Here is a 27,840-nt window from a genome sequence, read left to right on the forward strand (position 1 = left end):
GGGGTGCTCTTAAATCTTAAAATAACGACTTATCATTGCCATCACCTGGCCCACTAGCTCCTGCATCCAAGCCTATTTTAAATGCCTCCTTCAGCCTAGTGGAGAGCTAAGCTTGGAACCATGGGCTCCCTTAAGAGCCCCAACTCCACACCTATCACTGTTCCAAGCAGAGGGAGTGACGTTATGTGACTTTCAGTGACTTTACGGAGACAGGCCTGCAGACAAAGACGGTGCTCAACACGCAGCCACACGAACTCCACAGCTGCGAACGTGGGCCCCCGAGGCCACAACGACAAGAAACAACGTAGTAAAAGAAGGATTCCCATCCAGGTCCAGTCCCCCCATAAGACCAGGGGACCTCTCCCTATGCCTCCTGAGCATTTCACCATTGATGCCAGGAGAAGCAGCTTGATACCCTTTTCTTTCTCTCAATTCGCAGCACAGAAAATCACAAACAAGAAGACAGGCAGAGAGACTCAGCAGAGCGAGCCCCTTCAGCCCCTCACGGATGACTCTGGTGGGCCCACCACATTCCCAGACACAGAAATCCAACACCTGCGGAGCCCTAGACAGGGAAGAGTGAAACCCAGCTCCAGCTGCTGCACCTTTATAAAATATACAGCGTAAACTGAGAGGCTGTAGGGAAGCCATGGGCCTTCACTCCCTAACCCCGTGGGCACCAGCCCAGTGGGCGCCCTGGCCCAACTCTCCACGAGCTCACATCCCCTGTGCCCACACCTATAGCACAGCCCCCAGCTTGGTCCCTCCATCTCCAAGACAACACCCTCCCACTCTCCCACCTCCAAACGGTACTGGCACTGACAGATTCCTGACCCTCTTGTTGGCATCCGTGCCCATCAGCCGGGACCAGGCCTCTGTCCCTAAGTTAACCTGCACACAACAGAGCCCCAGTCTTGGCATAACTGTCTCAAGAGGGGGAGTTGATGTCTGAAGCATATGATCTTACACAAGAATCCTTTCCTTGAGGAAAAAAAAAAAATCAAAGAGAAATCAAACCTCATCCAGTTTGGGCAGGGAGAGAAAGATGTCAGTTGGAGAAGACAAGACAAGGTTGAAAGGAGGTGAGGGAGGCAATAGGACATGATGACACAGGTCAGGGAAGTTCAGGGGGGTAGGGAAGGAGGAGAGAAATGACAACTGAAGGCAGGCAGCTCCACAAAGTCACCACGACAGCTACCCTCACATCCCTGAGTGTGGCTCCTAGCGTCCCTCCCTCCCTCACCCCTGGGTCAGAGGACACTGGTGAGATGAGGAACACGAAGCATTGCATCATTAACTCAAGACACCAGACACCGGCCCCATTTCTGATGCACCAGGGCTATGCCGTGTGGGCATAGGAAGGTATCCACTCTTGCACTGCCGTCCCTGCCTGCGCCCTGCACCCTTGGCCAGAGGATGTCTGCCAAAGAGCCCAGCCCACTGTGTCATCCCCCTACCCCAGGGGAGGAGGGCATCTGACTGCCCACATTATCTCTATGGCAACCATTGCCGCCGACTCAAGGTACCCAGAGAGAAAGAAAACAAACAAATAAGTCAACTTTATAGCCAATGTAGAGAAACAGCAAGAGATGGAGGCTGGGAGACAGCAAGACAAGCCCTGTCAAAAAAAAAAAAAAAAAAAAAAAGACAAGCCCTGTCTGTAGGGAGGAAGAGAAGCCCTCCCAGACAGGAGGCAGACACAGCCCTGCTAAACCGGTCCCGGAACAACCAAAAACATGACAGAAGCCCACTGTCATCTCCATGGAATTTAATAGCTTCTCTGATACTTAGGGACATCAACTATATCTCTCATGCCAGAGTCGCCTGGGTCACTATTAGCGACAGTCCTCACCTTCCCCAGGGCATCTGTATATGCTGCTAATATATGTGTGGCATCCTATTGCCCCATACAAATTCCTTTCACTGGGTCTAAACACTTTTGTCCCCCTGCTGCACCGTGCAGCCTTCAGCCTTCAGTCTTTGACGACGATGACGACGACCCATCCAAATACCTCGGTACTCACCAGACCTGTTCACAGAGCACTTCACACATTGCTGGGTCTATACCTATCAGATGAGGTGAGTTTGGCAAGCACCCAATGCAAGGTTCAGGGAGTGTAGGATCGAGGTGTGAAAGACAGGGCTTCACTCTCCTGGCCTCAGGTACTCAGGAGGATCTCACAAAAAAGGCTCCACGGCCTGAGCCTTCACAATCCTCGGACCTGGAAGCCATGCGGCTCCCACCCAGACCAGGCCATTGAGATTTCCAGACCATGAGGCATCACCCTCCACCCAGGACAGGCTGCATCTGCTGCTGCACCACTAACTTTGTAATTTGATCAAAAAAGCAATCAAGTTCATCTGGCAGGATTTGTTCCCGAGAAGCCCTCGCCAGTAGCAGCCTCCCCTGATGTTTACAGATTCCCTTCCCTTGGGAGTCTGTTCTGCCGCCTGGTGGGCAGGGGGAGGCTGGATTTGTCAGAGCTGTTCATTTACTGCATTTCCATCCGAAGTCACCACTGGGGCATGGGGATTAGGACAGGCCTAGAGTGGCTGCCCACTGCCCCCAACACAGAAGACTCCAAATTAGGAGCTCTCCGTTCCCTGTTACCACCACTCCCCACATCTCTCCCCGCTTTAAAGACCAAACTCTCTTGAGCCTTCAGGTACCATTCCTCCCTGTGGCTACCTACACGTCTTACATCTTTTTCATTCTTTTCTACCTGAGCACTTCTGGTTCACCATGCAACTCCTTGCCTGGCTTCCAAGTCAAGCAACCCTGAAATTCCAATTCTTCTGCAGGGGCTAAAATGCACAACCCCCAATTCCTGGAGCATCTTCAGAAGCTAGAGCCTTGGAGGCGGCCTAGGGAGAGGCCAAGATGGGGAAACACTCACCCCGGGCAGATAACTTCTTGGTATTGATGATTTTTGCTGCATACTCTTGCGTGGAGGTTTTCTTCACACACCTGCGGACCACAGAGAAAGCACCCCTGGAGGGAGAAGGGGGAAAGAACTGGGACACGGAGCAGAGCAGAGTGACACAGACACGCTTCAGGTCTGAGAACAGCGATGCTCCCATCACCAGCCCTTCAGTCAAAATCAGACACATCAGCATAGTGGCCATCACCCTCTAACGTGGGGTAGAAAGATGTGGCCACTGCAGGACACTGAACGGATGCGGGGGGTGGGGGGGGACCACCTCATCCCACCCTCACATCTCTAGTCGCTGGACAAAGCAACAGCCCCAACCTCAGGCTGTACATCAAGAGCCGGTGGGCAATGCTTAAAACACACACCTGCTGCATCTCACGGACAGCCCTGCAGTCCCGGCCAAGAGAACCAGGAGAAGGGACAGACCCTGCCCTTCTCTCAGCAGGAATAGTTGAGGGTAGGGGAAGGAGAGATTAGAAAGAGGGTATGATTGCGGGAGAGAAATCTCCCTCAATCCTGGGGGAAGGTGAGAAAGTGAGGCTCAAACCCCTAACAGCCGGCATCATCCCACTGCATCCCCGGCTCGACTGGCGGCGGGGAAAGACAGGATCTAGTTGTGGGTCTCAGACATCCATAGCTCCCCTACCCCACGATTTTTTCCACTACTTTCCCCCCGAAATGGGAGCTCGCACTCTCTGGCTCTGGAAACGTCTAGGGGGGCGGGCAGGGCGGGGGCTGCAGTGGCCGGGCTCGGCGCCGCGGGTGGGGGTGGGGGGGCCGGGGCTGCTGCAGCGGCCAGCTCAGTGCAGAGGGGAGGGGGATGCTGCGGCTGCGGCGCGCGGCTCCCGGGACCACTGCAGGGATAGGGGGAGGGGACAAGGGGGTGCTGCAGCACTGCCCAGCAGCGGGGCTGGGATCCTGGAAGCATCACTAGCGGGGGGCGGGGCCGGGCACCAAACATCCCCCCCCCCCCACTCGGGCACCGCAGCGGGGTTGGAGCTGCAGGGCCGCGGAGGGTCCAGAGTGCCAGGCGCGTGGGACGTGGGACAGGGTGCTGAGTGAGCTCCAGAGCAGGGTGAGGAGGGGGCGCGGCGAGCAGGCGGGGGCAGAGTGGGGGGCGCCTGAAGGGTGAGGGAGGGGCGGGGCTGGAGGGCGCCCAGGAACGGTCCGGGGGCTGCGGTCCCCGCGGCAGCGCGGTGTGCAGCAGCCCGGGCAGCTGCTGCAGGGCGCGGAGGGGGCTGCGGGGCAGCGAGCTGGGGGCCAGGGGGCCAGGGGGCCCCGGAGGCGGCGGGCGGGAAAGGCTGGGGGTGGGGCGGGCCGAGGGGGCGCCGCAGCGGCCGGTGCAGGGCCGGGGGGCGGGGCGAGGAGCCGCATAGCGCCCGGGCGGCGGGGTCCGGGTGGGGGGCCGCGGCGCGCGGCGGGCGGGCCGTACTTGCCGAGCTCCTCGAAGAGCTGGTAGTCGTCGGTGAAGCGGGTGCAGGTGGCTGTGGTGGCCATGCTGGCGGGCGGGCGGACGCGGCGGTGCAGCCCGCGCCGACGTCGGTGCACAGTCACCGCCGCCCGGCCGAGGGAGCAAGAGGAGGAGACGGGGCTGAGCCCGGCAGCACCGCGAGACTTTACCGGGGAGAGCGAGGGAGGGAGGGACACCCCCGCGCCCGCCCGCCCGCCCCGCCCCCAGCCCCGCCGGCCCCCCGCCCGGCCCCCGGCCCGCCCCGGGGAGGGGCCTCCCGCCGCCGGCCCCGCCCCGCCCCGCCCCGCCCCGCCCCGCCCCGCCCCGCCCCGGGAGCCGCCCGGCCGGCCGCGCGCCGGGGAGCGCCGGAGCGCGGGGGCGCGGGGGCGCGGGGGTCCCGGCGCGGGCCCCCCCGGGGGAGCCGGAAGCCTCGCGACCTGCGGGTTTGTCCCAGAGCCGGCCCTGCGCGGGCTCGGAACGTGCGTGCTGCGTGCGTGGGCCGGGGGCGCCGCGCGGTCGGGCCCGCAGAGTTTTCCCGCGGCCCTTCGCCCCCGGCCCCGCTGCCGCCCTGTGGAGAGAGCGCCAAGGTCAAAAAGTCGCTGTCAGGCCGCACCCGCCTGTGCGGGGCGCGCTCTCTCAGCAGCCTTCCCTCTGGGAGCTGATAGTCTAGACCTGGCTAAGCCTCAGGGCCATTATTAGATAAAACCCTTCAGGCACGGTTTGCTCAGGGAGACCAGGCCGGGGCCGAGGATGCAGGTGGGACTCTGCCTTCCTGCCCCTCCCGCCTTGGAGAGGAGAGACCGTCCTTTCTCTCTCAGGCCAGTAATGAGAGGGCTGAGGTGGGACCCATCACCGAGGTTTTGTGTGGTTGTGGGCCCGAGGAGCAAGCGGAAGGAAGGAGAAAGTATCCCCATTTTCTTGCAGGGCCCCCTGTATATTTTCATTTCATGGCACTCACCACATTTTGTAATGATATGTTTTAATTTACTGCTGTGAGAGGCGGTAGAGCTAGAATGTGGTCGTCCAGACACTGGATTCTGATGTCAGACTGCCTGCTTGGATCTCCGGGCAACTCTTTGACCGGCCGTGTGATGTTGGGCAAGTCACTTCATCTTTGTGTGTGTCAGTACGTTATCTGAAAACTGAGAAGAATGGTAGCACCTACCTCACAGGATTGTGAGTATTAAACAGGCCAAATCACATAAAGCAGCTTGAGTAGCTCCTGGCATCTAATTAGAACAGAGGTAGCTATTATTATTTGTTTAATATTTGCCTTCCCACTAAATTGTAGGCTCCAATAGAGCAGGGCCTTTGCCTCCTCTGTTCACCATTGTATACTTAGCCCTAGTCCCTCAGTAAACATTTGTGGAATGAAGGGACTACTTGGGGCCCTGGCAAGGGGAGTTACCACCCCTTCCTCTGTCCCCACTATCAGAGGACAGTAGGAACTGAGGCACATTAACTGTCTCCGTGGAGGAGAAATGAACTGGGCGGGTTCCCAAGCTGCCCTGCCCAGGCAGCTGTACCCCAAGTCAGGGGCCAGCCCCAACTGGGCAAGATGGAGTTGGGCCAACTGCTGCGGCTCAGTCTTGATTACAGCAGGACGCCCACTGGGAGTCAGGCCTCCATTGTCAGCGGGCTGGCTCACCGAGAAGGCAGCTGAGAGGCTCCCAGGCTCCCAGGCTGCCTCCCTGAGGGGGTGGGTGGAGCAAAGCTCCCAGGGAAGGCTCCCCTCCTTTCCTCACCCAACAGCCCTGAGAGCTGGGGAGAACCAGACTGCCCAGTGGGGGCGATTAAGGGAATAGGAGAGGAAAAGCTTTAACAGATTGCCTGGGAGGAGGGCACAGAGGGCCAGCCAGAGGAAGGGGCTGAGGTGAACAGATCACCATGCCCCACCCCTCCCCAGGGCAACAGGAAGTGAAGCGCTGGGGAGTAAGGCCACTTCCTATCTCAAAGCACTGGGGTGAGAGCCTGAGCTCCAAGTCCCAGCGTGGGGCAAGGCCGTGAGATTATCTGTGGGGATGACAGTCCTGAATTTCTGTCATCCGCCTTAAAGGCAGAAGTGATGTCTAGTCTGCACTCCAGAAATAGGGGCTGCATATTAGTCATCCATGTGCCCTTCCGAGCCCTCAGGACAGCTTGGCTCCTGCCCTCCTCATGCTGAAACTTTGTATTCATTAACGTCAGGGGCAGCGAGAAGATGGAGGGAGATCAGAACAAGCTAGGGCTGGTGTGAAGTCCCCTAGGGTATCCCAGGGAAAAAAATGTAAAATCAGGACTACAACTCCCAGGTACCCACTGTGAGGGGGGCTATCTTCCTTACTGAGGGTGAGCCTTCTATGCTGGGTATTTGAGGGTAACCTTATAAAGCTCTTCTCATTGAATGTCTGGGCAAAAGGAAGAATGATGAGAAAAATAGTGGGGGAAAGCCTGGGGAATGACTCACACTACCATGTAAGTGGAACTAGCTGCCTTTCAACGAATGTTTATCGACTGCCTACTATGTGCTTGGCGATGCCTCTCATTTTGAGAAACGTCCAAATAAAGTGGAAAGTTAGGCTTTACAATTACAACAAAACTCAAATCACTCTCTCCTTTTTCCTTTCTATGTCTACTTCGCTTCTCCCTCTCTCACTACTTCTGTCAACTGGTCAGACTCTGACGTGGCCAGAGTGGCAATGTGGAGCCTAGAGACACCTTTGTGTGCATGCACAAACACACACCCTCCTGATCCCCACTGCTGTAGTACCCACACAACCTCCAGCTATCCCACAGCAATTAGAGGGAAGCTACATATAAATAATAACGAGTTCACTAGCTCCCTGCGCATCAGTATCTATGGCAACCTCATGGGGTCCTAGAGCTGCGCTGCTTCGGTTGCAGCCAGTCCCCTGGGCAGCACCAGCACTCAGGCTGTGCCCACAGCGCAGGGAATGGGAAATCACACAGGAAATTGATGCTCTGGTAATCACCAGAGGGGCTCCACTGGGTGGGACCCTCTGTCATTCTTCCCATCCCTCTCCTTGAAGTCTCCAAAAATTACACCACAGGATTTGCCCCATGAATTCAAGAAGCTTCCCTCCCAAATTTTCAAAAGCAATTTTAGAGTATAAAGGTACTTATTCTTCAGACCTGAGGAAAATGGGGCAATTGAAAGTGAGGTGCTTTAAATGCAAGGGGGATGACACTCTTGGAAACAGAATAATTACCTGCTTGTTGGAGGATGTTGTAAAATAAATTTGGGAAAGATTTAGTCTTGTGCCCATGAGGGGCTTTCAATCCACATTCCACAGAAACCTACAGGTTACAGGTCATGCCTCAGCAGCTGCTCAACATATATATTGGGGTTCCGCATAAGATTTTGTTGAAGAAGAATCTCTGGCTAAAAAAATGTTCCTGAAAGAAGTTTGAAACTCACAGCAGTGGCTTCTAAAGTCCCCTCCAACTCTAAGGTTCTAATGCTAGTTTTGGAGAATTCTGGGTGGTGAGGTCATGGCCTCTCTCCAAGGACTCTGAGGAAATTATTAGTGGTGAGGTACTTGAAACTAGTAACAAAATATGACAATGAGGATAAGAGTGAGAAAGGAGTACCTGGGTGGCTCTGCCAGTTAAGCCTCTACCTTCAGCTCAGGTCATGATCCTTCAGGGTCCTGAGATAGAGCCCCACATCTGCATTTGGCTGTCTACTCAGCGGGGAGTCTGCTTCTCCCTCTCTCTCTGCCCCTCCCCCTGCTTGTGCGCGCGGGCGTGCGTGCTCTCTCGCTCTCTCAAATAAATGAAATTTTCTTTTTTAAAAAAGAAGAGTGAGGGATCCCTGGGTGGCGCAGCGGTTTGGCGCCTGCCTTTGGCCCAGGGCGTGATCCTGGAGACCCGGGATCGAATCCCACGTCGGGCTCCTGGTGCATGGAGCCTGCTTCTCCCTCTGCCTGTGTCTCTGCCTCTCTCTCTCTCTCTCTCTCTCTGTGACTATCATAAATAAATAAAAATTAAAAATAAATTTAAAAAAAAAGAGTGAGAAAGACAAATGAAAACTCTTAAATTTCTTTTTTCAGTTTTATTTGTTTAAGTAATCGCTACACCCAGAGTGGTAAATGGCATGGGGGCTTCAATTCAGATGTGCTCATACCATCAATGGGATCTACATTGGTATCTTAAACCCAAGGTGTGGCTTTATCGCCATCTAATCTGATTCCTGAATCCAGACACTTACTCAATGGAGATACTCATTCATTCATTTCTTTAATTTTTTTTATCACATCTGTTCCAGTCACATGGAAACCTAAGAGAACGATTTGACAAAATTCTTGCCCTCGTGTAACCAGCACCCACTCAAATTCACGACCCTGACTGAGATCAAGAGTCGCATGCTCTTCCAACTGAGCTAGGCAGACACCCTGACAAATGAAAACATTTAAATAAACAAGTTCTAAACTAGGGGGCCTAGTGAGGGATGCCCCTTTCTCCCCTGGAAGACACATCAAATCACAACCATGCACAGAATAGTTGATATGCCCCATCCTCAGTAACTATTTCCAACAGCGATTGTCCTTAGTGAGAGTGTTTTCCCATCCCTGCTGTGTTGAAGAGCTGAAAAAAAGGATTAGAAACCACAGATTTAACCCATAACTACAGTACTTCTTAAAAGAGGAGCTGAGGAATTTTAAATGAGGGGCTGAGCTCTGAAGAATTGGGCATAGGGGCTGAGATGTTGGGTTGAGAGGCTGAGGACATTCAGGGTGAGGTCTAAAAACTTTGATGTGAGGAACTGAAGTGTCTGAGGTGCTGGGAATGAGCTGAGTTCAGAATTTTGGATAAGTTGTAGGAGTATATAATGTGAGGAACAGTGGTATTTGGAGGGAGGGGCTGAGGGACTAACAGGGAGAAATTTCCTTCCATTTTCAAGCTAGAGGATTGGTTCCAAAGGGCAGTCTGGTTTCCGCCTTCCCATCCTCAGTCCAGGTCAGGGCTCTCTCTGCCTCTCCACTGCTCCACCATCCCACTAGAGACTGTGCACTCCTTGAATACAGGGGGGTACCTTATCTTTCTCCTTGTATCCTTTTTTATTTTTTAAGATTTTATTTATTCATGAGACACACACACACACAGAGGCAGAGGGAGAAGCAGGCTCCATGCAGGGAGCCCGACGTGGGACTCAATCCCAGGACCCCAGGATCACGCCCTGGGCTGAAGGCGGCGCTAAACCGCTGAGCCACCCGGGCTGCCCTCTCCTTGTATCCTTAACACGTAGCACAAAGCCTGGCATATAGTAGGTGCTCAATAATTATTTGTAGAATGAGTGGAGTATTGGGACACAAGACTGAGATATTTAGGACCAAGAGGGAGCACCAGCAGAGAGGTGACAAAAACTGTCATGAGAGAAAGAAGAGAGATACTGAGGTAAGGGCCCGGCTGCCTGCACCTGTGGGGTGGTCAGGGCACGGAGTGGCAGGTGGGGCCCCCTGGTGGGCAGATCTGAGGCGTACAAAGTGCTAGAGGGAGGAGCGGGAGAGCCAGAGGAAAGTGAATGAGAAAGGTGTGGTGAAGATAATAAAACCACCATTGTAGCTAACCTTTAGGGAGAGCTTCCTATAAGAAAGGTGGAGGCATTGAGTACTCTATTCCATTTAATCCTCGCCACCACACTCTGAGTGTAGGGGCCATCAGCCCCATTTTGCCAAAGAGGAAACTAGAGTTTAGAAAAGCAAAGTAGGGACACCTGGCTGGCTCAACTGATAGAGCATCTGACTCTTGATCTCAGGGTACTGAGTTTGAGCCCCACATTGGGTGTAGAGATTACTTAAAAAAAAAAAAAATAGAAAAGGAAAACAACTTGCCTAAGAGCAAACAACTAACATGTTGCTGGGGATAATGTGACTGAAGAAAAGTGAATAGAAATGGATATTGAGGTGAGGGAGTGGTAAATGGCATGGGGGGTTCAATTCAGGTGTGCTGGTACCAGCAATGGGATGGATCTACATTGGTATTTTAAACCCAAGGTGGCTTTATCACCATCTAATCTGATTTCTGAATCAGATTAGACACTTACTCAATGGAGATACTCATACATTATTTCTTTAATTTTTGGATCACATCTGTTCCAGTCACATGGAAACCTAAGAGAACAATTTGACAAAATTCTTGCCCTCGTGTAGCCAGCAAGCAATGAACCTAGAAAGTGGTCCTTTTAGCCTGCAGCATGTTCTAGAGAGAACATAAAATAAAGCAATGAGATTGAGTGGAGAGGAATAGAGAATTCCTTTAACTGAGGCACTCAGACATGGCTGCCCTTGGAAAGAGACATTCAAGGGACACCTAAATGATAGTGTCCTTATGGTAGGAGGAGGTAGTCATTGGAGGTATGGGACAAGAGCAGCCATGGTGGAAGGAACTGCAGCAAAGGCCTGAGATAAAAATGGTCATGGTATATTTGAGGGGTGGAAAGAAGGCCTATGTGGCAGGAACAGAGTGGGCAAGTGGGAAGCCATAGGCTAACAGGACCTGGAGGCCCCAATAAACTCCATCGTCCTGGTACAACCACCCTGAGGCTCCTTCCTAACGTGCATCACAGGGAGTCCACAGGGCAGGCTGCCTCCATGTTCACAAAGGAACGCCAGCTGAAACCCCAGCTTAATACCAGAAGATACCTTCATCCAGGGTGGACATCAAAATGGGCCCAAAGCTGGAAGTGACACTGTTCCTTGTCTAACAAAAAGGAGGTGCTGGAGGTGAGTTCAGGGTGACCTCTTAGTGCTTGTGGGGCTTGGGGGGTGCTATGCTGAGAGGTTCTGCAGAGAGAGGCAATGTCCCCTCAGTCCATTTAGGTAACCATCTCACTGCCCTGGGTAAGCTTTGGTCCCAACTCTTATAGGGGATAAAAATATGGGCCAGAGATAGGCCCTGCCTTAAAGCAGCCTTACTCACTGGAGGCAAGAAGATAAGCACGATAATAAAACAATGATACGAGAAAAGATTAGTACCATAGTAAAAATGGCTGCCTGACTCACATTTCCCTCCCCTTGCCTAACCTCAGTTCTCTGTTCAGGTGTCACTTCCTCAGAGTAGCTTTTCCCTGACCTCTTGGCCAGATCAGATCCCTGAATGACAACCCCCAAAGTTCCATCCACCACTTCTTCAAAGCACTTGTCCCAAGTGTAATCTTACATGTGTTTGTGTGACTAAAGACTTCATGAGGTTAGGGTCTGTGTCTCTTTATGTTCATCCTGGTATCCTCTAAAGTGCCTGGGATATAGCAGGTACTCAGTAAATGCACGAGGGTAAAAGTAAAGAACTATGGGACTTTTAATGGGGAAACAATCAGATCAGTTGGAACAATTGGAAAACCTGGAGGAGATGAAAGGAGGGGAAGGATATTGGCAGATGGAATTGTGGGTGAGGAGTCACTGCTAGTAGAGAAAAGAGTGTGAGTCAGGCCCTGAGATACTGAGGGATAGGCAGGTGTTTGGGGAAACTGGGTGGTCAGGTGAGCTAGAAGGGAGGAAAAGAATAGAAATCTGGGGACCAGCCAGATGTTAATAGTATTTGGCTCTGGGCCAGGCAGGGATGGGTTTCAGGAAGGACCAACGCCCAACTTTCTGACCAGACTAGGTCCAGAGGTTCTTAGATCCCAGATCTTGGCTAGAGATACTATTTACCAGATATTCCCACTTGAATGTCCTGCTATCTCCCCAAATTCAATATGATCCAAATCCAAATTAATCAGATTGAGAGACAGTATAATATGGTAGTTAGAACAATGAAGCCAAATCCTGGCCTTTTACTAACTATGGGAGTCTGCACATTTTATGGCTTCTCTGTGTCTCAGTTTTCTTATCTGCAAAGTAGGTATAATAATAATAGCACTTACCCTATAGGGGTTTATGAGGAGTGCATGAGAAACATAAAACAGTGCCTTGCATATTTAAGGGCTTAATAAAAATTAACTGTTATAATTGTTTCTCTTGCCTTGCCTATTTTTTTCCTCCAATTCCTTTAGCTCTGATGGTAACATGACTCTCCTGCCAATGACTTATGTTCAGAATCTCCAAGTCGACTTTGTTTTTGTTTTTGTTTTTTAAGACTTTATTTATTTATTCATGAGAGACACAGAGAGAGAGAGAGAGGCAGAGACACAGGCAGAGGGAGAAGCAGGCTCCATGCAGGGAGCCCAAGGTGGGACTCGATCCTGGGACTCCAGGATCACACCCTGGGCTGAAGGTGGCGCTAAACCGCTGAGCATCCTCCCCCACCCCCGGGCTGCCCTCCAAGTCAACTCTGACTCATCCCTTATCTCACTTAGAAAGCAGAGCCAGGTTTGAATTCTACCACTCACACTAGTTGTATGACCTTGGGCAAGTTACTTAAACTTCTTGAGCTTCATGTTCCTCGCTGGTAAAATAAAGATGTAATTTTCACTCCAGGGTTGCTGTAACAATTTAGTGATAATATTTGTATGTTAGTGGCTCAATTCCTGATGCTAAAGGAATGGTAGTTATTATTATTATCATCATGTATGCCATCAGGGATCAACACCAGTATGTCTTCCCCTTTAAATGTCTTTGAATCCATTCCTTCCTCTGTATTTTCCTCCCACCACCCTAGACTTGGCCTACCTCACTCTCCAGAGTTACTGCAGTAGCTCTCCTACCTTTGCCAACTTCATTTTATACTTCACTTTTCTTTCTCTCTCTTTCTTTTTAGAAATATTGGTTGAACACCTACTTTTTTTCAGGGCACTGTCTCAGTGCTGGGAGTAGAGCAGTGGAAAAAATAGATGCTGTCCTTGCCTTCGGGAAGCCTACTTTCTGGTGAGAGGCACAAACTATAAACAAATACTTAGTATACCAGGTGGTAATAAATGCTATGAAGGAAATCAAAGTTGGGGAAAGGGATAGAGGTGCTATTTAATGTAGGGTAATCAGGGAAGGCCCCTCTGCTAAGATGAGTATATATGCAGAGATCTACGGGAAATAATATCACTTTCAGTACATCATCACATCTTTGCTGAAATGCTCTTTCTTTCAGAATTAAGTATGGATGCTCATTTAGAACTTTCTAGATCCTCTGTAATTCTAGCCAGTTTTGTGATTTCATACCATTCCCATAATGCCCTTGCTTCTATAGACATGATTAACATGTTAAGTATGTACATTGTTAGATATACAGTATTTATCTCTGATTGTGGTATCAGTGTGGACTTTTCCCTCTTCCTTAAGTGTGCTTTCTAAATTTTATGATGAACATGGATTACTTGAATAACAGCAAGAAACATAATGCCGTATTTTCTCCTCATCATCTTATTATAATCTACATATAACACTGCAAGGTAAATTTTATATCCCCATTTTACAGATGAGAAAACTGAGGCATAGAGAAGTGAAGCTGATCCTCTAAACTCAGCTCTTGAAATGTCTGGCACCCAATTTCAGGCTCACTGTGTGCTTATTTTAAGCTTCAGTTTGCCTTCTCGGTTAGAGCATAGGTTTCTTAAGGGCAGAGATCTTGCTTATTCCCATATCTCCCTCTTTCTCCTTCTCATGCTTTTATCAGACTACTATGTACTGTACATAATGGGTGTTTTTTAATGGATTGGTCTGTTCCATGTCTGGTCTATTGTTACAATATGGTTTGTTGTCTTGCTGGTGGTGCTATTGTGTATGCTCTTGACCCTGGGCCCATGGGTGGAGAACCTGAAGATCCCCGGGGGCAGAGGTGAGGAAGCTGGACCTCCACCCACAAAAGGGCAGTGATTCTGCTTGTCCACTAGAGGCCGCAGTAAGCTTGGGTTTAGAGAGATGTCAGGGCTGTGGATTACTCAGCGGACCCCACCCCAGGAGTCATTCCCAGCACCAAGTCTGTCCTAGAGCCCTGGGCCCCGGAGACAGCCTATCAGTGTACCTGGCTTCAGTTTCTTCCAATAGATCATCAGATTCCCAGACCTGGAATGGTTAGCTCCAGAATAAAAGCTGCTGATGGCAGCTAGATAGCAGGACTATGCTGGCAGGCTCCAGATGCCCCTCAATTAGCCAAATCAACAAACACGCATGGAATACCCTGTGGATTGACTGCTGTGTACCACATAGCGTGCTAGACTCTGGGACTAGCTTGGTGAACAAGACAGACTCTATTCCTGCCCTCCCAGCCCTTATGATCTAAGGAGGTACGCAGACAAGCCTAAAAATATTGTATTGTGTGATAAGCTAACACGATTCCTGTTCCAGGGTTAGTTCTCCTTGGGTCTCATTTCAGTGTGGATTATCCCATGAGATATCTACCTGCTTTAGAGAAATGAAATAAATAAAAATGAGAGGCAGAGAAAAGAACCTTTGTCCACATTTGGAGGATCACTGTGGAGCCCCCTCCTCTCTCAAGGGAGAAAAGTTCCCAGGGCTCTTGGCAGATCTGAGGGTGTTTGGGTTGAGTGGGTGCTGGGGGCAGGGAGGTGCTGGGCCACTTCTCCACAGCTTTTCTTCTCTCCTTTCTCCAAGTGGCCTGGGAGCTTTGCTTGGGAAGGAAAGGAGAGTCCCCAGATTTTGGACTACCATACAGAGTGTGACGCGGACTGCTGGTTTTCTCACTGATTTTTCATAGCTTCTTTCTTTTCTTTGTTCCTTTTTTTCTCAGATTATCTGTCAATCAATGTATTTATCACATGAGTGTTATATCTCGGGTATTCCTTTTTGCCCAGAATCATGAAGTCAAGGAAGTTGCAACAGTTAGGGAGATAAGATAACTAGAGAGAGGGGACCAAAACACACTCATGCAATGCAGCGTTTTGACAAGTACAAATTGGTAGTTGCAGACACTCATTGCTGGGGTCGATCCCTAAGGCTGATGTGGTCTGGGGAGGCTTCCTTACTGGACAATGAGACCAGGGCCTTCTAGGATGAGTCTTCAATCTATCCTGGTAGGGTTTCGCTGGGGGAGATATCCTCAGAGAACAGAGGGGAGGATAAAACATCCCCCACGCCCCAGCTGTTCATTCCACTGTGCCTGGACAAGGGGCTCAGAGGCCCATGTGCTCAACATTCCTTAGAAGCAGCTTCTGAGTCAGAGCCCCAGAAACAGCTGAGGCAGCTTCAGGCTGGAGTCTTGGCTCTCTTTTCCCCTTTTCTGTCCAAAAGCAACTCCCTCCCTAGCTATTTGGATGTGACCAGAAACCCAAGCAGGGCTCTGGGGTAGCAGCCTGGCTCAGCCAGTCTATAAAGTGTATTTGGTCCCTGCATCCCCTCTAAGGCTGCAGCCCTTAGGTAAAGGTGTGTACCCAATGCCACCTCTGCCAGGAAGTCTGAGGGATGAGGAAGACTCACGCTGCTGTGCCTACAAGTCAAAGCCCCCAATGCAGCCATTGTTGAGCTCCCTCTGGTCAGGGGTCTTAACCAGGACTTGGCTTGAGTTAAGACAGCAGCATTCCCCAGGCAATCTGCCAGCACCTCCTCACTGCCTGGGCGTGGGGCCCAGGACATGCCAGGGCAATGCCAGAGAGCTGACTCAGGGGGCGGCATGAGGGAAACAGAAAAACCCTTCTCACCCACCAGCTAAGAGAGGAGATGAAGCTGCCCTGAGGCCTGCTGTGATTGCCCTTTAGTGCAGACCACCAACAGGCTCTGTGGGTAAGTCCACTCCTTAGCTACTGATCCATGAAGCACCACATTTCCCGGGGCCACCAGCAGAAAGCCAAGGCTCCCTCTCTCTCCTTTAGTTTCCCTTTTCCTATGAAGACCTCTAGATGTGTAAATCTAGGTTCCCAAACTCCTTCTGAAATTGATTTGGGCCCTGCCATCCTCACTTTCTTAAAACTGTGACCTTGAGTCACTTTGACTTTGGTGAGTTTTAGATTCCTTATATCTAAGGTGTGGGACAGGTAATACCTGTTTGCCCCATAGGACTATAGTAAGGATCAAATAAGATCCCTTCTATAAAGGGAACTTAATATAACTTTAGAGCACATTTATAATAAAGTATTATTATTGTCGGGGTTATTCCTAAAATGGGAATTACAGCTGCTGGTCCCTGAAGCTCAAAGTCCTCTTCTTTGCCTCTTTTGTCTGACAAGTTGTTCTAAAGTCAGTGCTGGAATCTTAACCCAGTCCAGATCCTCAGAAGCATCGACACAGGCTTTTCTGCCTGGTGCAATGGTGCCAACTTAGGGAAGCAGCACCAGCCCAGCTCTGTTAAACTGGTTCTTTCCCTTCTAATCAGACTTCTCCAGTCCAGTGTGCCTGCAGTGATGACAAAGGAACCTAAAATAGCTCAGGCTCTGCAAACACTGCTGGAGACAGCTTGGGGCATAAGGTGTTGCCTGTCACCCGTGAGCCTGTCCGGGCATCCCAGCCAGGTGCAGCCTTCAACCCTCCAGGGCCTGGTGTGTCTTCCTCTATGCAGTAGAGGATGACAGTGCCTCCTGTCAGCACTTTAGGTGGCTGAATTGGATGACTACCTAGAAAGTTGGCCTGGCAAGAGGTGCCAAGGGTGGGGGCTCACGGCAACCCCCCAACTGGCTCCTCACATGCACACTCTGGCTGCACCAAGAGGCCAGGCGAGTTAAGATGATGCAGAATGGCATCTGTCTTGTAGTCCCAGGAATGGTTGCTGACTGGGAACCAGGGGAGGTTCTGAGGACCCTGCAGCCAGCAGGCCCTGGCTTGTCACTCTTGCTGCAGAACCAGTTTGGTATAGGCGGCTGCTGGGCCTGCCTCTGCTCTGAGACTTTGCACGGGCCCTCGTGTATTCAAATGAAGAGGCATGCCGGGAGCCCTGGGCAAGAGCTCCCGACCTGACTGCACAGCAGCATTCCTTATGGTGGAATTCCCCGTATCTTAAGCAGTCATTTTCATGTAGCACTAGTCTTACCCTTAGAACTTTCTCATCCAACTTTGTCTTAAACACTTTTCCTTTCCTGGGTGATTGTTATAAGAAAGATGAAGTCTTAGTTTATGTCAGGAATTCCAAACCGCTGGTCTGTTGGCTAAATCCAACCCATAAACTTGTTTCTGTTGACTTGCACAGTTTTAATTGGGAAGTTTTGACATTAAAAAAAAAAATCCAGGGGCACCAGGGTGGCTCAGCGGTTGAGCATCTGCCTTTTTGGCTCAGGTCATGATCCCGGGGTCCTGGGACTGAGTCCTGCAGGTTCCCCATGGGGAGACTTCTTCTCCCTCTGTCTCTGTCTCTGCCTCCCTTTCTGTGTCTCTCATGAATAAATTAATAAAATCTTCAAAAAAAAAAATCTGGATTTCAGGGCACCTGGGTAACTCAGTTGGTTAAGCACCCGACTGAAACCTCTTGGTTTCAGCTTAGATTGTGATCTCAGGGCCATTAGATCGAGCCTGGTGTGGGGCTCTCACTCTGCATGGAGTCTGTATGTTATTCTTTCTCCCTCTCCCTCTGCCCCTCCCGCTCTCACTCTCTAAAATAAATAAATAAATCTTTTTTAAAAAATTCCAGGTTTCAAATATTTCTTAACATTTTGTGTTCTAGGTTGGTTTCTCCCAGAACAAGTCTTCAGTTTCAAATAGTTTACTTGGAAGGTGATCCTAGGAAACTCCAGTTAGGAAGTAGGAAAGTGGGACAGGGAAGGTAAGAGGTAAGGGTAAGGCTATTAAGGGAATTATCACCTGGGGCTTGATTCTTCTGGGGAACTCAGAGAAGCAGTGTAGAACAGGTCTCAAAGTTATCTCACCCGAGAGGCAAAGGCATTAGCATATTTACCCACCAAGCCCAGCAGTCACTGGCTGGGAGCTAGCTGCTCCAGTGTGGGAGAGAAGGGGCAGTGGTGGTATTAATTCATAAGGAATGTTCAGCCTGTTGTACGGTGGAAAAAAGTGGGCTCCAAAGGCCAGAAGAAGCTGGAACTGACAGCATCTGGTACGGTATGGAAAATCTAGCAAAACTGGTCCTCAGTTCTCACTCGGCAACAATTAGCAGGAGCTGAATGCCAGGTGCCCCATTAAACAAGACAAGAGCTCTTCTGTCTACCATAGTCATTACACTCCCTGCCCCACATTGTCCTACACTCCACCTGCTTTGCTCTTTACATTACTTGCTTAGCCTCTCGGGTGTTTGCATTTGTGACTCCTGGCTTATGTCTTTGTACAGGCTATTCAGAGCTAGAGCGGTGAATCCCATTGTTCATGTTTCCAATAACTTCTTTCTGTTTGTGTTAAAAATTTTCTGTTTCTCTAACCCTGTACTCTGAATTATTTAATTCTCTGAGTCTCAGACCACTTTACCTCGCGTTGTATAACCTGCATCAGAGTGTGTAAGATAGGTCCTCACTTTGGGGGCTGACTTGGGGAGGCCCTTTGTTATCTCTTCAATATCAACCTAATTGGCTTTCAGTTCCTAAGATGTACTGAGCCCTTTTCTGCCTCTTGTCAATACCCCTGCCTGGAAAGTTGTTTTTTCCCTTTATGACGTGCTAATGAGGACTAAGCTTAAATGTCACCTCCTCGGTGAAGCCTTCCATATCACTCACTCCTCTACCCCTTACTAGGTTATGCCCTTCCACTGTGAATTCTCACAGTGCACTGTATTCCTCCTTAACATATTTAAAATAATTACATACACATTGGTGTAATTTGTATTTATACTGGAGTCCCATCATTAATAAAGTTAATTTATGCAAACCCAACCATACATACTCAGTGGAAAGAGCAAGAAACAAAGACTTTCCTTCATTCACTTAAAATCACACTACATCATTAAAGCCAGATCTTGACATTTACTATCTTAGGGTGACACCCAAAGTGCAAAGAGAAATAGATGTTATTTCTTGGCTTTTGTGCTTCTAAATGCCAAGGTCCTGGCAATGTAAGGTATTTTCAAGAATAATTTTGCAATCTTTGCCTCATGGACTGATTTTAGAATCTGCCACCACCCACTAATACACACAAATGTAGAAGGTCGAAATCAACTGCATTATCTATCTCTCCCTCTAGACTGAGGCTCCGTGAGGACAGACAACATGCTTGCCTCCAACCATTACTGGATCCTCAGGGTCCGGCAAAGTGCTGGACACATAGTCGGTATTCAATAAATCTTTGTTGAATGGATGATGATGGGTAGGTGGTGGATGATGGAAGATGGGTGATAAGGAGGGATGATCAGAACTGTGAGAACCAACGCTGTTGTGCAGGACACACTTGAAGATGGGGTGATTCTTAATATGATGTAGCTACTTACCAGGCTGCAGGGAGGATGAAGGGATGAGCTTGCTGAACTACTGCATTTGGACTATCTACCTAAAGGCCTACACTTTTATAAGTCTCTGAGGATTTGTTAAGTCCTGTACTCTACTTTCCCCCAAACCAAATTCTCTGGATTAGAGCCTTATCCCAGGCAGTGTAGCCGCCTCTGAGTCACCGCACAGAACTGCTGTACCCCTCAGGGCTCAGACAGTGCACCATCCGGTGTGGATTCCTAGCCCAAATTAAAAACTCCACCCAACCCCCTACTGTGACCCTGCTCATGACTCCCTCCTTATTTTAGCCCCAAACTTTGTTTTGACCCCAACTGATCTCAATCACAGTTGTTTTTATAGCTCTTGTGCTGATCCCAACCTCGATTCCCACCTGGACCTTGACCTTGGCCTGGACATAGGCTTGCTTCTGATCCTGAGTACATTATACAGCCATGCTTTTTTGGTTGTTGTTATTTATAAAAATCTTTACACATAGTATTTAATTTGAAATTAACAACTCTATGTAATCATCTCCATTTTACAAATGAGGAAACCAAGAGGGTGGAAAATGCCTAAGGTCACACAGTTAGTAAATCGGGGATCCCAAATCAGATTCAGGTCTTCCTGCCCTAAATCCAGGGCTACAGGAGTGTGAGTCACTTAATGTCCAGATATAAGTCTTCATTGCCCTTGTGGCAAAGTAATCCTAGATAATCAAAGACCTCAAGGTACTGATAGTAGTCATAATAATAATAATTTTAACTTACTAGGCAATTTCTTTGTGACCAGCAAAGTGCTGAGAAGCTCTTCATACATTTTCTCATCTAATGCCCACCACAAGGCTACAGAGCTTGTAGCTCTGTTTTACAAGTAACCAAACCATGGCTTTCGGAGGTTAAGTAATTTGCCCAAGGTCACACAGCTAGTTAGAGACAAGCCAGAATATGGATTCAAGTCTCTCTGATTTTAAATGTATTTCACTTCAGGGATACCTGACTGGCTCAGTCAGTAGAAGATGTAACTCTTGATCTCAGGGTTATAAGTTAAAGCCCCACGTTGGGAGTAGAGGTTACTTAAAAAAAAAAAAAATCTTCAAATGTAATTCACTTCAACCTTTACAAAGAAATGGGATAGCAACAGGAAGCAGCCAGGAATCTGAGTCTTGCAACCATGTACTCACCATACCTTTTGAGCCATAGTGCCAAATTCCAGGGTTTTGTGTGTTTTATCACCAAAACTGGGTCAAAAATGAGTCAAGTCTTGGTAGAACTGACTCACTGTGGTGTCTGTCAGCCCTAAGAGGAGACAGGAAGCCTCAGAGGGCAACAGCCAGATGACCACTGCAGAGTGGATGAAGGTCCCGGAAGCATCCACCACAAGCCCCACGGTGGTTAAACGTGGAAGTCCACGTGCCTGCCAAAGAAAAGACCCAGACCCCAGGCCCATTTAAAAAATTAGACCTGCCAATCCCCATTTCTTTCTCCGTACTCAGCCCTATTGCCTAACAGTGCTCCATTTTGGTCTTTTCTCTGTCTTTCATCTCTGACTCTCACACTTTATCCTTCTCCTTCATGGGCGGGCTCTTTGTTTCCATCTCAGGCCCCCATCCCCACCTCATCTCAAGACTCTGAATATCATTGATGCCACCTTCCCAAGCCCTGTTTCTCTGAATCCTATTCTCAGTGCCTGGTAGATCCCTGTGTCCCCCTCTTTTTTGGCAACCATTTTTTAGTAAAATATACATAAATGGTAAGATTTACCACTAATATATATCTTACCATAAATGGTAAGATTTAAAAGTATTAATTAAAAATAAATTTAAAAATTATTAATTAATTAATTATTAGCGTGGTGAAATATACATAACACTTACCTTTTTAACCATTTTTAAGTGTACAGTTCAGTGACATCAAATACTTGTGCTTTGTTTTATAACCATCATCACTATTCATTTTCAGAACTTTTTCAACATTCCAAATAGAAACTCTGTACTCATTAAATAACTCTGCATACCCTCTCCCCTCAATGCTGGTAGCCTCTATTCTACTTTTTTCTGTGTGAATTCTATTTTAAGCACCTCCCAGAAGTGGAATTCCATGATATATATGGCCTCTGTGTCCAGCTTATTTCACTAAATACAACATTCTCAAGCTTCATTCATGTTGTAGCATATATTCGAATTTCATTCGTTTTTAAGGTTGAATAATATTCCCTTGTATATATAGCATGCCACGTTTTGTTTACCCATTCATCTCTCGATGGACAGTTGAGTTGCTTTGCCTTTTGACTTCACCTATTGTGAATAATGTTGCAGTGAACATGGTGTACAAGTATTTGTTGGAGGCCCTGCTTTCAATTCTTTTGAGTATATACCTAGGAGTGGAATTACTCAATCATATGGTAATTCTGTTTAACTTTTTGAGGACCTGCCAAACTGTTTTTCATAGGGGCTGTACCATTTTACATTCCTACCAACAATACACAAGGGCTTTGATTTCTCTACATCCTTGCCAACACTTGTTATTTTCCACTTTTTTTTTTTTTAATAATAGCCATCATAATGGGTATGAAGTGATATGTGAAATCCATTTTGAACACAGTGGTTCAACTATTCCAGATTCCTGGGGTCTGTTCTTCCCCCTGGGTTTCCCATGAACCTCCCCTGGCTGGCAGGATTAGTATTTCCCTGTGGCAGAGAAACCACCATTGCTGATGAGCAGTCAACACACGTCTTTCTTCCTCTGTCTTTCTTCCAAACTCTGACAAGGGCTGCCCATCTCTCTGCCTTTTGCTTATGGAAAGTTGGACTGAGAAATAACACAGGCTTTGGGAAGAATATGAATTCAATATCTTTAGGCCCACAGTCTTCTGAGCTCTTTTATTCATGTAGTCTTCCAGGCCAGAGGCCATTGGACTCCACAGGGACCGACTTTATAGGTTTGAACTGCCGCTGACCTCAGAACTAGAACAGTATCCAGATCCTAGGGCAAAATTGTTTCATGGTCTCATTAGGACCCAAGGGAACTGCTTATATTCTGGTTAAAACCCCCATACTATTTGAATCAAGCCCTTTCCTTTGCTGAGCCTAGTATTCGGTGGTTTAGGTCTCCAAGACAGATCCTGGGTGTGGTGATTCACCTCCTGCATAACCCTTATGACTCCTTGAGGGGAACTTGGAAACCTGGAATTTTGGTTGGGATTCCCAGTTCATATTCCCAGAACCCAGACTCTCTGGGGCAACATTTGTTTGTATTGTTTAATACTTACGTCCTCTCCATGGACTTCTGATGTCAAGAGCAGAGCACGTCAAACCTGGCCCCCATATGGTCATAAGTTCTGAGTTTTGTTACAGCTCCAGCCTTACTTCTTTGCTCATATTAGGTGCATGGTATATTTCTTTTTCTTTTGGTCTTTTCTGTCTTCTGTGAAAGCAGGTGGAAAAAACAGAGACCTACAGAGGGAAGTGATTCACCCTAGTGCATGGATGGAGTCAGCAATAGAGCTGGGAATGGAACTCCATTCTTTGACTCTGAAACCACAGCCCTCACTGTGGGCAGTCACCCTTTTCCTCAAGATAAAGCTCTCAGCTTATGCTCCACTATATGGCTTTTGTACTTGACAGGTGCCCCTGGGATTGGGCCGTGGGGCCCTCTACCCTCAATCTTCCCACTCTAACTCATGAGACTGTTATATTGACCTTCAAATATGGATTTTTATGGTATAGCCCTTGAAAGGAAGTTTCTAAGGCTCTTTCTAAAGCAAAACACATGACCTTCCAAGTTTGGAAACACAAAAAGTTCCTGAAGACCAAGAACGAGGCAATTGTAGCTCTCCTCTCTTCCCTTGCATTCTTACTTCCCCTTCACTGTCCTGTCATTTCAATTCTCCCTTCTGCTACCAGCACACAGTCCTAGAGGGTTATCATTTCCCCATTCCCTCCAGCCCAAGCCTAGACAAAACCCAAGTTACTCTCTTTTGCTTCTCTTATTTCAATTGAGACTGATAAGAGTTTTCAGCTTTACTAGAAACCTTATACATATCCTTGTTTAAGAACCTATAATGCCATGGGATGCCTGGGTGGCTCAGCTGTTGAGCATCTGCCTTTGGCTCAGGGTGTGATCCTGGAGTCGAGTCCTGCATCGGGCTCCCTGCATGGAGCCTGCTTCTCCCTCTGCCTGTGTCTCTGCCTCTCTCTCTGTGTCTCTCATGAATAAATAAATTAATTAAATCTTAAAAGAAAAAAAAAAAAAAAGAACGTATAGTGCCTTGGGGCACCTGGGTGGCTCAGTTGGTTAGGCATCCAACTCTTGGTTTCTGTTCAAGTCATGATCTCAGTGTTATAATCTCAGGATCTTGAGATTGAGCTCTGCCTTGGGCTCTGTGTTTGGTGTAGAGCCTGCTTGGGATTCTCTCTCTCTCTGCAACTCCCCACCTTGCACTCTTTTTCCCTCTCTTTCTGGCTCAAAAAAAAAAAAAAAAAAAAAAGAAAAAAGAAAAAAAAAGAAAGAAAAGAAAAGAAAAGAAAAGAAAACCGATAATGCTTTCCTAGAGTCTATGGTATCAAGTACAGACTTCCACCTAGCTTTTAAGATCTCTTACAATTAGACCTCATCCTTTCTAGCTCTACTTCTTTCTCACTACTCTTTGGTGTAAACTCTTCCTAATTGCACCAGATTTCTCACTGCTTATATACATGTGCACACACATACACACACATACACGTAGTTAAGGACTTATAAAACTTACTCTCCATAATATATAAAGTGTTTGTTCCAGCTTCTGTCATTTTCCAGGGCTCTTGTTTGGAACTTCTTTTTTCCCCGTGTCCTACCAATCCAACATGACACATCCTTTAGGATGTGTTCAGGCCTAGGACATCTCTAACTTCAGTGTGTCTGTTCTTGTCTTTACTGCAATTTTGGTTAGTGGTCAGATTGGTTCATGTTAACTTCTTAAAAAAATTATGATAAAAATACACATAAAACTTACCATCTTAACCATTTTTAAACATACAGTTCTGTAGTGTTAAGTATATTCCCCTTGCTGTGCAACTGATCTTTAGAACTTTATCTTACAAAAGTTAAACTTTATACCCATTCAAGAACAACTTCCCATTTCTCTCTCGTCCTATCATCTGGTAACTACCATTCTCCATTCCTATGAATTTGCCTACTTTGGATACCTCTTTATCTAAAGATATGTAGAATCACGTAGTATCTGTGGGGTTATTTTGACTGGTTTATTTCACTTATTATAATGTTCTCAAGATTCATCCATGTTGTAACATGTGGCAAGATTTCCTTCCTTTTTAAGACTGAAAAATATTCCAATTATATGTATGTACCACATTTTGCTTATCCATTCATCTGTCAATGGACACTTGGGTTGCTTCTACTTCTTGGCTATCGTGAATAGTACTGCTGTGACATGAGTGTGCAAACATCTCTTTGAGACCCTGTTTTCTTTTTTTTTTATTTTTATTTTTTTATTTTATTTTATTTTATTTTTATTTATTTATGATAGGCACACAGTGAGAGAGAGAGAGAGGCAGAGACACAGGCAGAGGGAGAAGCAGGCTCCATGCACCGGAAGCCCGACGTGGGACTCGGTCCCGGGTCTCCAGGATCGCGCCCTGGGCCAAAGGCAGGCGCCAAACCGCTGCGCCACCCAGGGATCCCGAGACCCCGTTTTCAATTCTTTTGGATATATACTCAGAATTGGGAATGTTGGATCATATGATAATTCTGTTTAATTTTTTTGAGGAACTACCATGATGTTTTCCATGGTGGCTGTACCATTTTACAATCTTACCAATGGTGCAAAAGTATTCTAATTTCTCCACAACTTGCCAACACTTGTTCTTTTCTTTTTTTGTAGTAACCATCTTGCTTAATGGTGTTTTGATTCCTGTATATTCATTTTGTCTTCCTTATCAGATTTTAAATTTCTTCAGGGCAGGATAACATAAGTTTTTCTGCATGCCCTCAGGGCCTAACCCAGCACTAGGTACACCTTAGGTATTTGAAAGTAATTTTTGGTTGATTGAATGAAATTAACAGCTTGAGTTGAGCTTAATTCTTTTATTTTTGAATTTGGGGTAGAATTTTCTTTGCAAACAGAAATAGCAGACTGTCACAATGGACTGAATAAATCCTTAGGATGTTATGCCGTGGAGCAGAGGGTCTGCTCAGGGAAAATGTTAGTGTTGCTTCCTTCTTGACTAAAAATACAAACATCATGGTCATCCCACAAGCTGCTGGGCCCATTGTTGCTGAGGATAGTTCCCACCCTCCCTGCAAAGGAAACCCAGTTTTACTCAGGTGGAACCAGAAGATCTTAGGTGAAAAAAAAAATTGAGAAGCTCAGAAGGGTGCCTGCCAGAGCAAGATCTGTCAGGAACTATCACAGAAAGTAAGTACAGATATTCTCAAGTCTGCTTTGTTCTCACCTCTACCCAGTTTCTCCCAATTTTCCTGAGGTCCTAGGGAACTAATTTTTCATCCACTGCTGTGACTTTGAGGGTTACTCTCATTCTCCAAACTCTTTCAATCTCTATAGAAAAGTCCCTCCATTAGCCATCCACTTGGCATTTTTAAAATGAAATGATCATTAGGATCTAAAAAAAGAACAAGACAAAAGTGCCGAAGCAATTAACTTTTTGAGAATAGATTCTTTAGAAAAGTCGCCTCAGGCTGGCTGGGTTTGCACAAGACTCTCAGGTGTACATTCCCTTCTTGATTCATCCCTGTCTGAGAAATTCTGCCCAAAAGTTGGCCTTCCAGCCCTGGATCTTTCCCATCTCTACACTGGCCCTCATTTCAAAGGATAGAGTTGGAGTGAAAGCCCCAATAGATAGAAAGTTTGCGATTTAATTGGGCATTTCCCAGGTAAAAAAAAGTAAACCAACACTCCCCAGATATGCATGGACTGACATTTTCCCCAAACTTGTTTGGTGGTAAGAATCTTGTAAGATGCGTATTGAGAATCTGATTCCTAAGCCCCATTCTGGACCTAATGAATCAGAATTTCCAAGGAAGTAACCTAACATTCCATATTTTTTAAACCTTCCATCCAGGTGATTCTTATCATCAAACAAGGTCAGAAAACATAAAATTAGTGAATATTTTATATTACAGATTCCTAGGTACCTATTCAACACAGTACATTTTTCCCTCTGTGGGGGTGGGGGTGGTAAAGAGACAACACTATCATAGTGATAAACAACACAGGCTTCAGAATCAGAAACCTAGGTTTGACCTGCCATGTATTGGCATGACTATGTGACTTTAACTTCTCAGAGCCTTCATTTCCTTATCTGTAAGGTGGGGATGGTGTTGCATTTTTGTCATCGAGAATTAAATGAGATAATGTACATGGAACTATTACCCAATGCCTGCTAAATAAAATGCATGCTCAGTAAAGAGATGCTACTATTATTTTCCCACAGAAGAACCATAGAGCATTTTCATCATTTAATGATGGGTGAATGATGGTTATGAAAAGAGAGGACTGTCCATAGATGTTTCCAGAGATCCACATGGATACATAAGCATAGCCAGAAGACCCGGTGATCACTTCTCTGACTAGACCCAGCTGTGGCTGGCTATATTAAACAAAAGGAAAAACATCTTTATTAAAATCTAGCTCAAGCTAGGTAGGCAGGAACCAACACAGACATGACTTGGACAGCTGGGGCTACCCTGGGATGTCACCAGTGGTTAGAAGTAGGAAGATTCCCCAGGTATAAGGACAAGCATTCCTGCCTTCCTGAATAGAATGCAATACTTGGATCAGAGATAGTTCTCCACCTCTTGGAATCAAGCAGGTATGGGTATGAGTCCCAAGTCTGCCATCTACCTATAGCATGACCTTGGGTAAACTGCTTAATATCTACGAACCTCTGTTTTCTTATTTGTAACATGAAGAAAATAATAGTTTTCCTTAAAGGTTGTTGCTAAGATTGAAAAAAGAAATGAATGTTAAGCAAAAAAAGGAGCTTACTACCATTTATCTTTAACAATATCCTCTTGTAGGGAGCAGCCTCCCCCTCCTCCTCCTCCTCCTTCTTCTTCTTTTAATGATTCCTTTTCTTTTTTTTTTTTTTTATTTATTTATGATAGGCACACAGTGAGAGAGAGAGAGAGAGAGGCAGAGACACAGGCAGAGGGAGAAGCAGGCTCCATGCACTGGGAGCCCGACGTGGGATTCGATCCCGGATCTCCAGGATCGCGCCCTGGGCCAAAGGCAGGCGCCAAACCGCTGCGCCACCCAGGGATCCC

The 27,840-nt window shown here is 47.5% G+C and overlaps 1 protein-coding gene and 1 long non-coding RNA gene across 31 annotated transcripts in view; one reads left to right on the forward strand and one right to left on the reverse strand.

Moving 5' to 3' along the window:
- Positions 1–4,576, reverse strand: part of CAMK2G (calcium/calmodulin dependent protein kinase II gamma) — a 55,321-nt gene extending 50,745 nt beyond the window's left edge. For 12 of the 28 annotated variants that reach the window (XM_025435365.3, XM_025435369.3, XM_025435359.3 and 9 more), the window contains exons 1-2: positions 4,366–4,573; positions 2,898–2,992 (exon numbers count right to left, since the gene is read on the reverse strand). In XM_025435365.3, coding sequence (XP_025291150.1) covers positions 2,898–2,992; positions 4,366–4,430 — 160 coding nt within the window. In that variant the 5' untranslated portion in view covers positions 4,431–4,573. Of the gene's footprint in view, positions 1–2,897; positions 2,993–4,365 lie in introns of all 28 variants that reach the window. The other 16 variants (XM_035714971.2, XM_025435357.3, XM_025435356.3 and 13 more) reach the window with 9 other exon arrangements.
- A 372-nt stretch (positions 4,577–4,948) lies between these two features.
- LOC112651950 (uncharacterized) overlaps positions 4,949–27,840 on the forward strand; it is a 53,058-nt gene continuing 30,166 nt past the window's right edge. Inside the window, exons 1-3 of one of the 3 annotated variants that reach the window (XR_007410026.1) lie at positions 4,949–5,559; positions 10,952–11,108; positions 25,085–27,668. This is a non-coding gene — a long non-coding RNA (uncharacterized LOC112651950). Of the gene's footprint in view, positions 5,560–10,951; positions 11,109–13,080; positions 17,766–25,084; positions 27,669–27,840 lie in introns of those variants that run through there. The other 2 variants (XR_007410028.1, XR_007410027.1) reach the window with 2 other exon arrangements.

The sequence above is a fragment of the Canis lupus genome, chromosome 4 (genome assembly GCF_003254725.2).
Source record: "Canis lupus dingo isolate Sandy chromosome 4, ASM325472v2, whole genome shotgun sequence".
Lineage (NCBI taxonomy): Eukaryota > Metazoa > Chordata > Mammalia > Carnivora > Canidae > Canis > Canis lupus.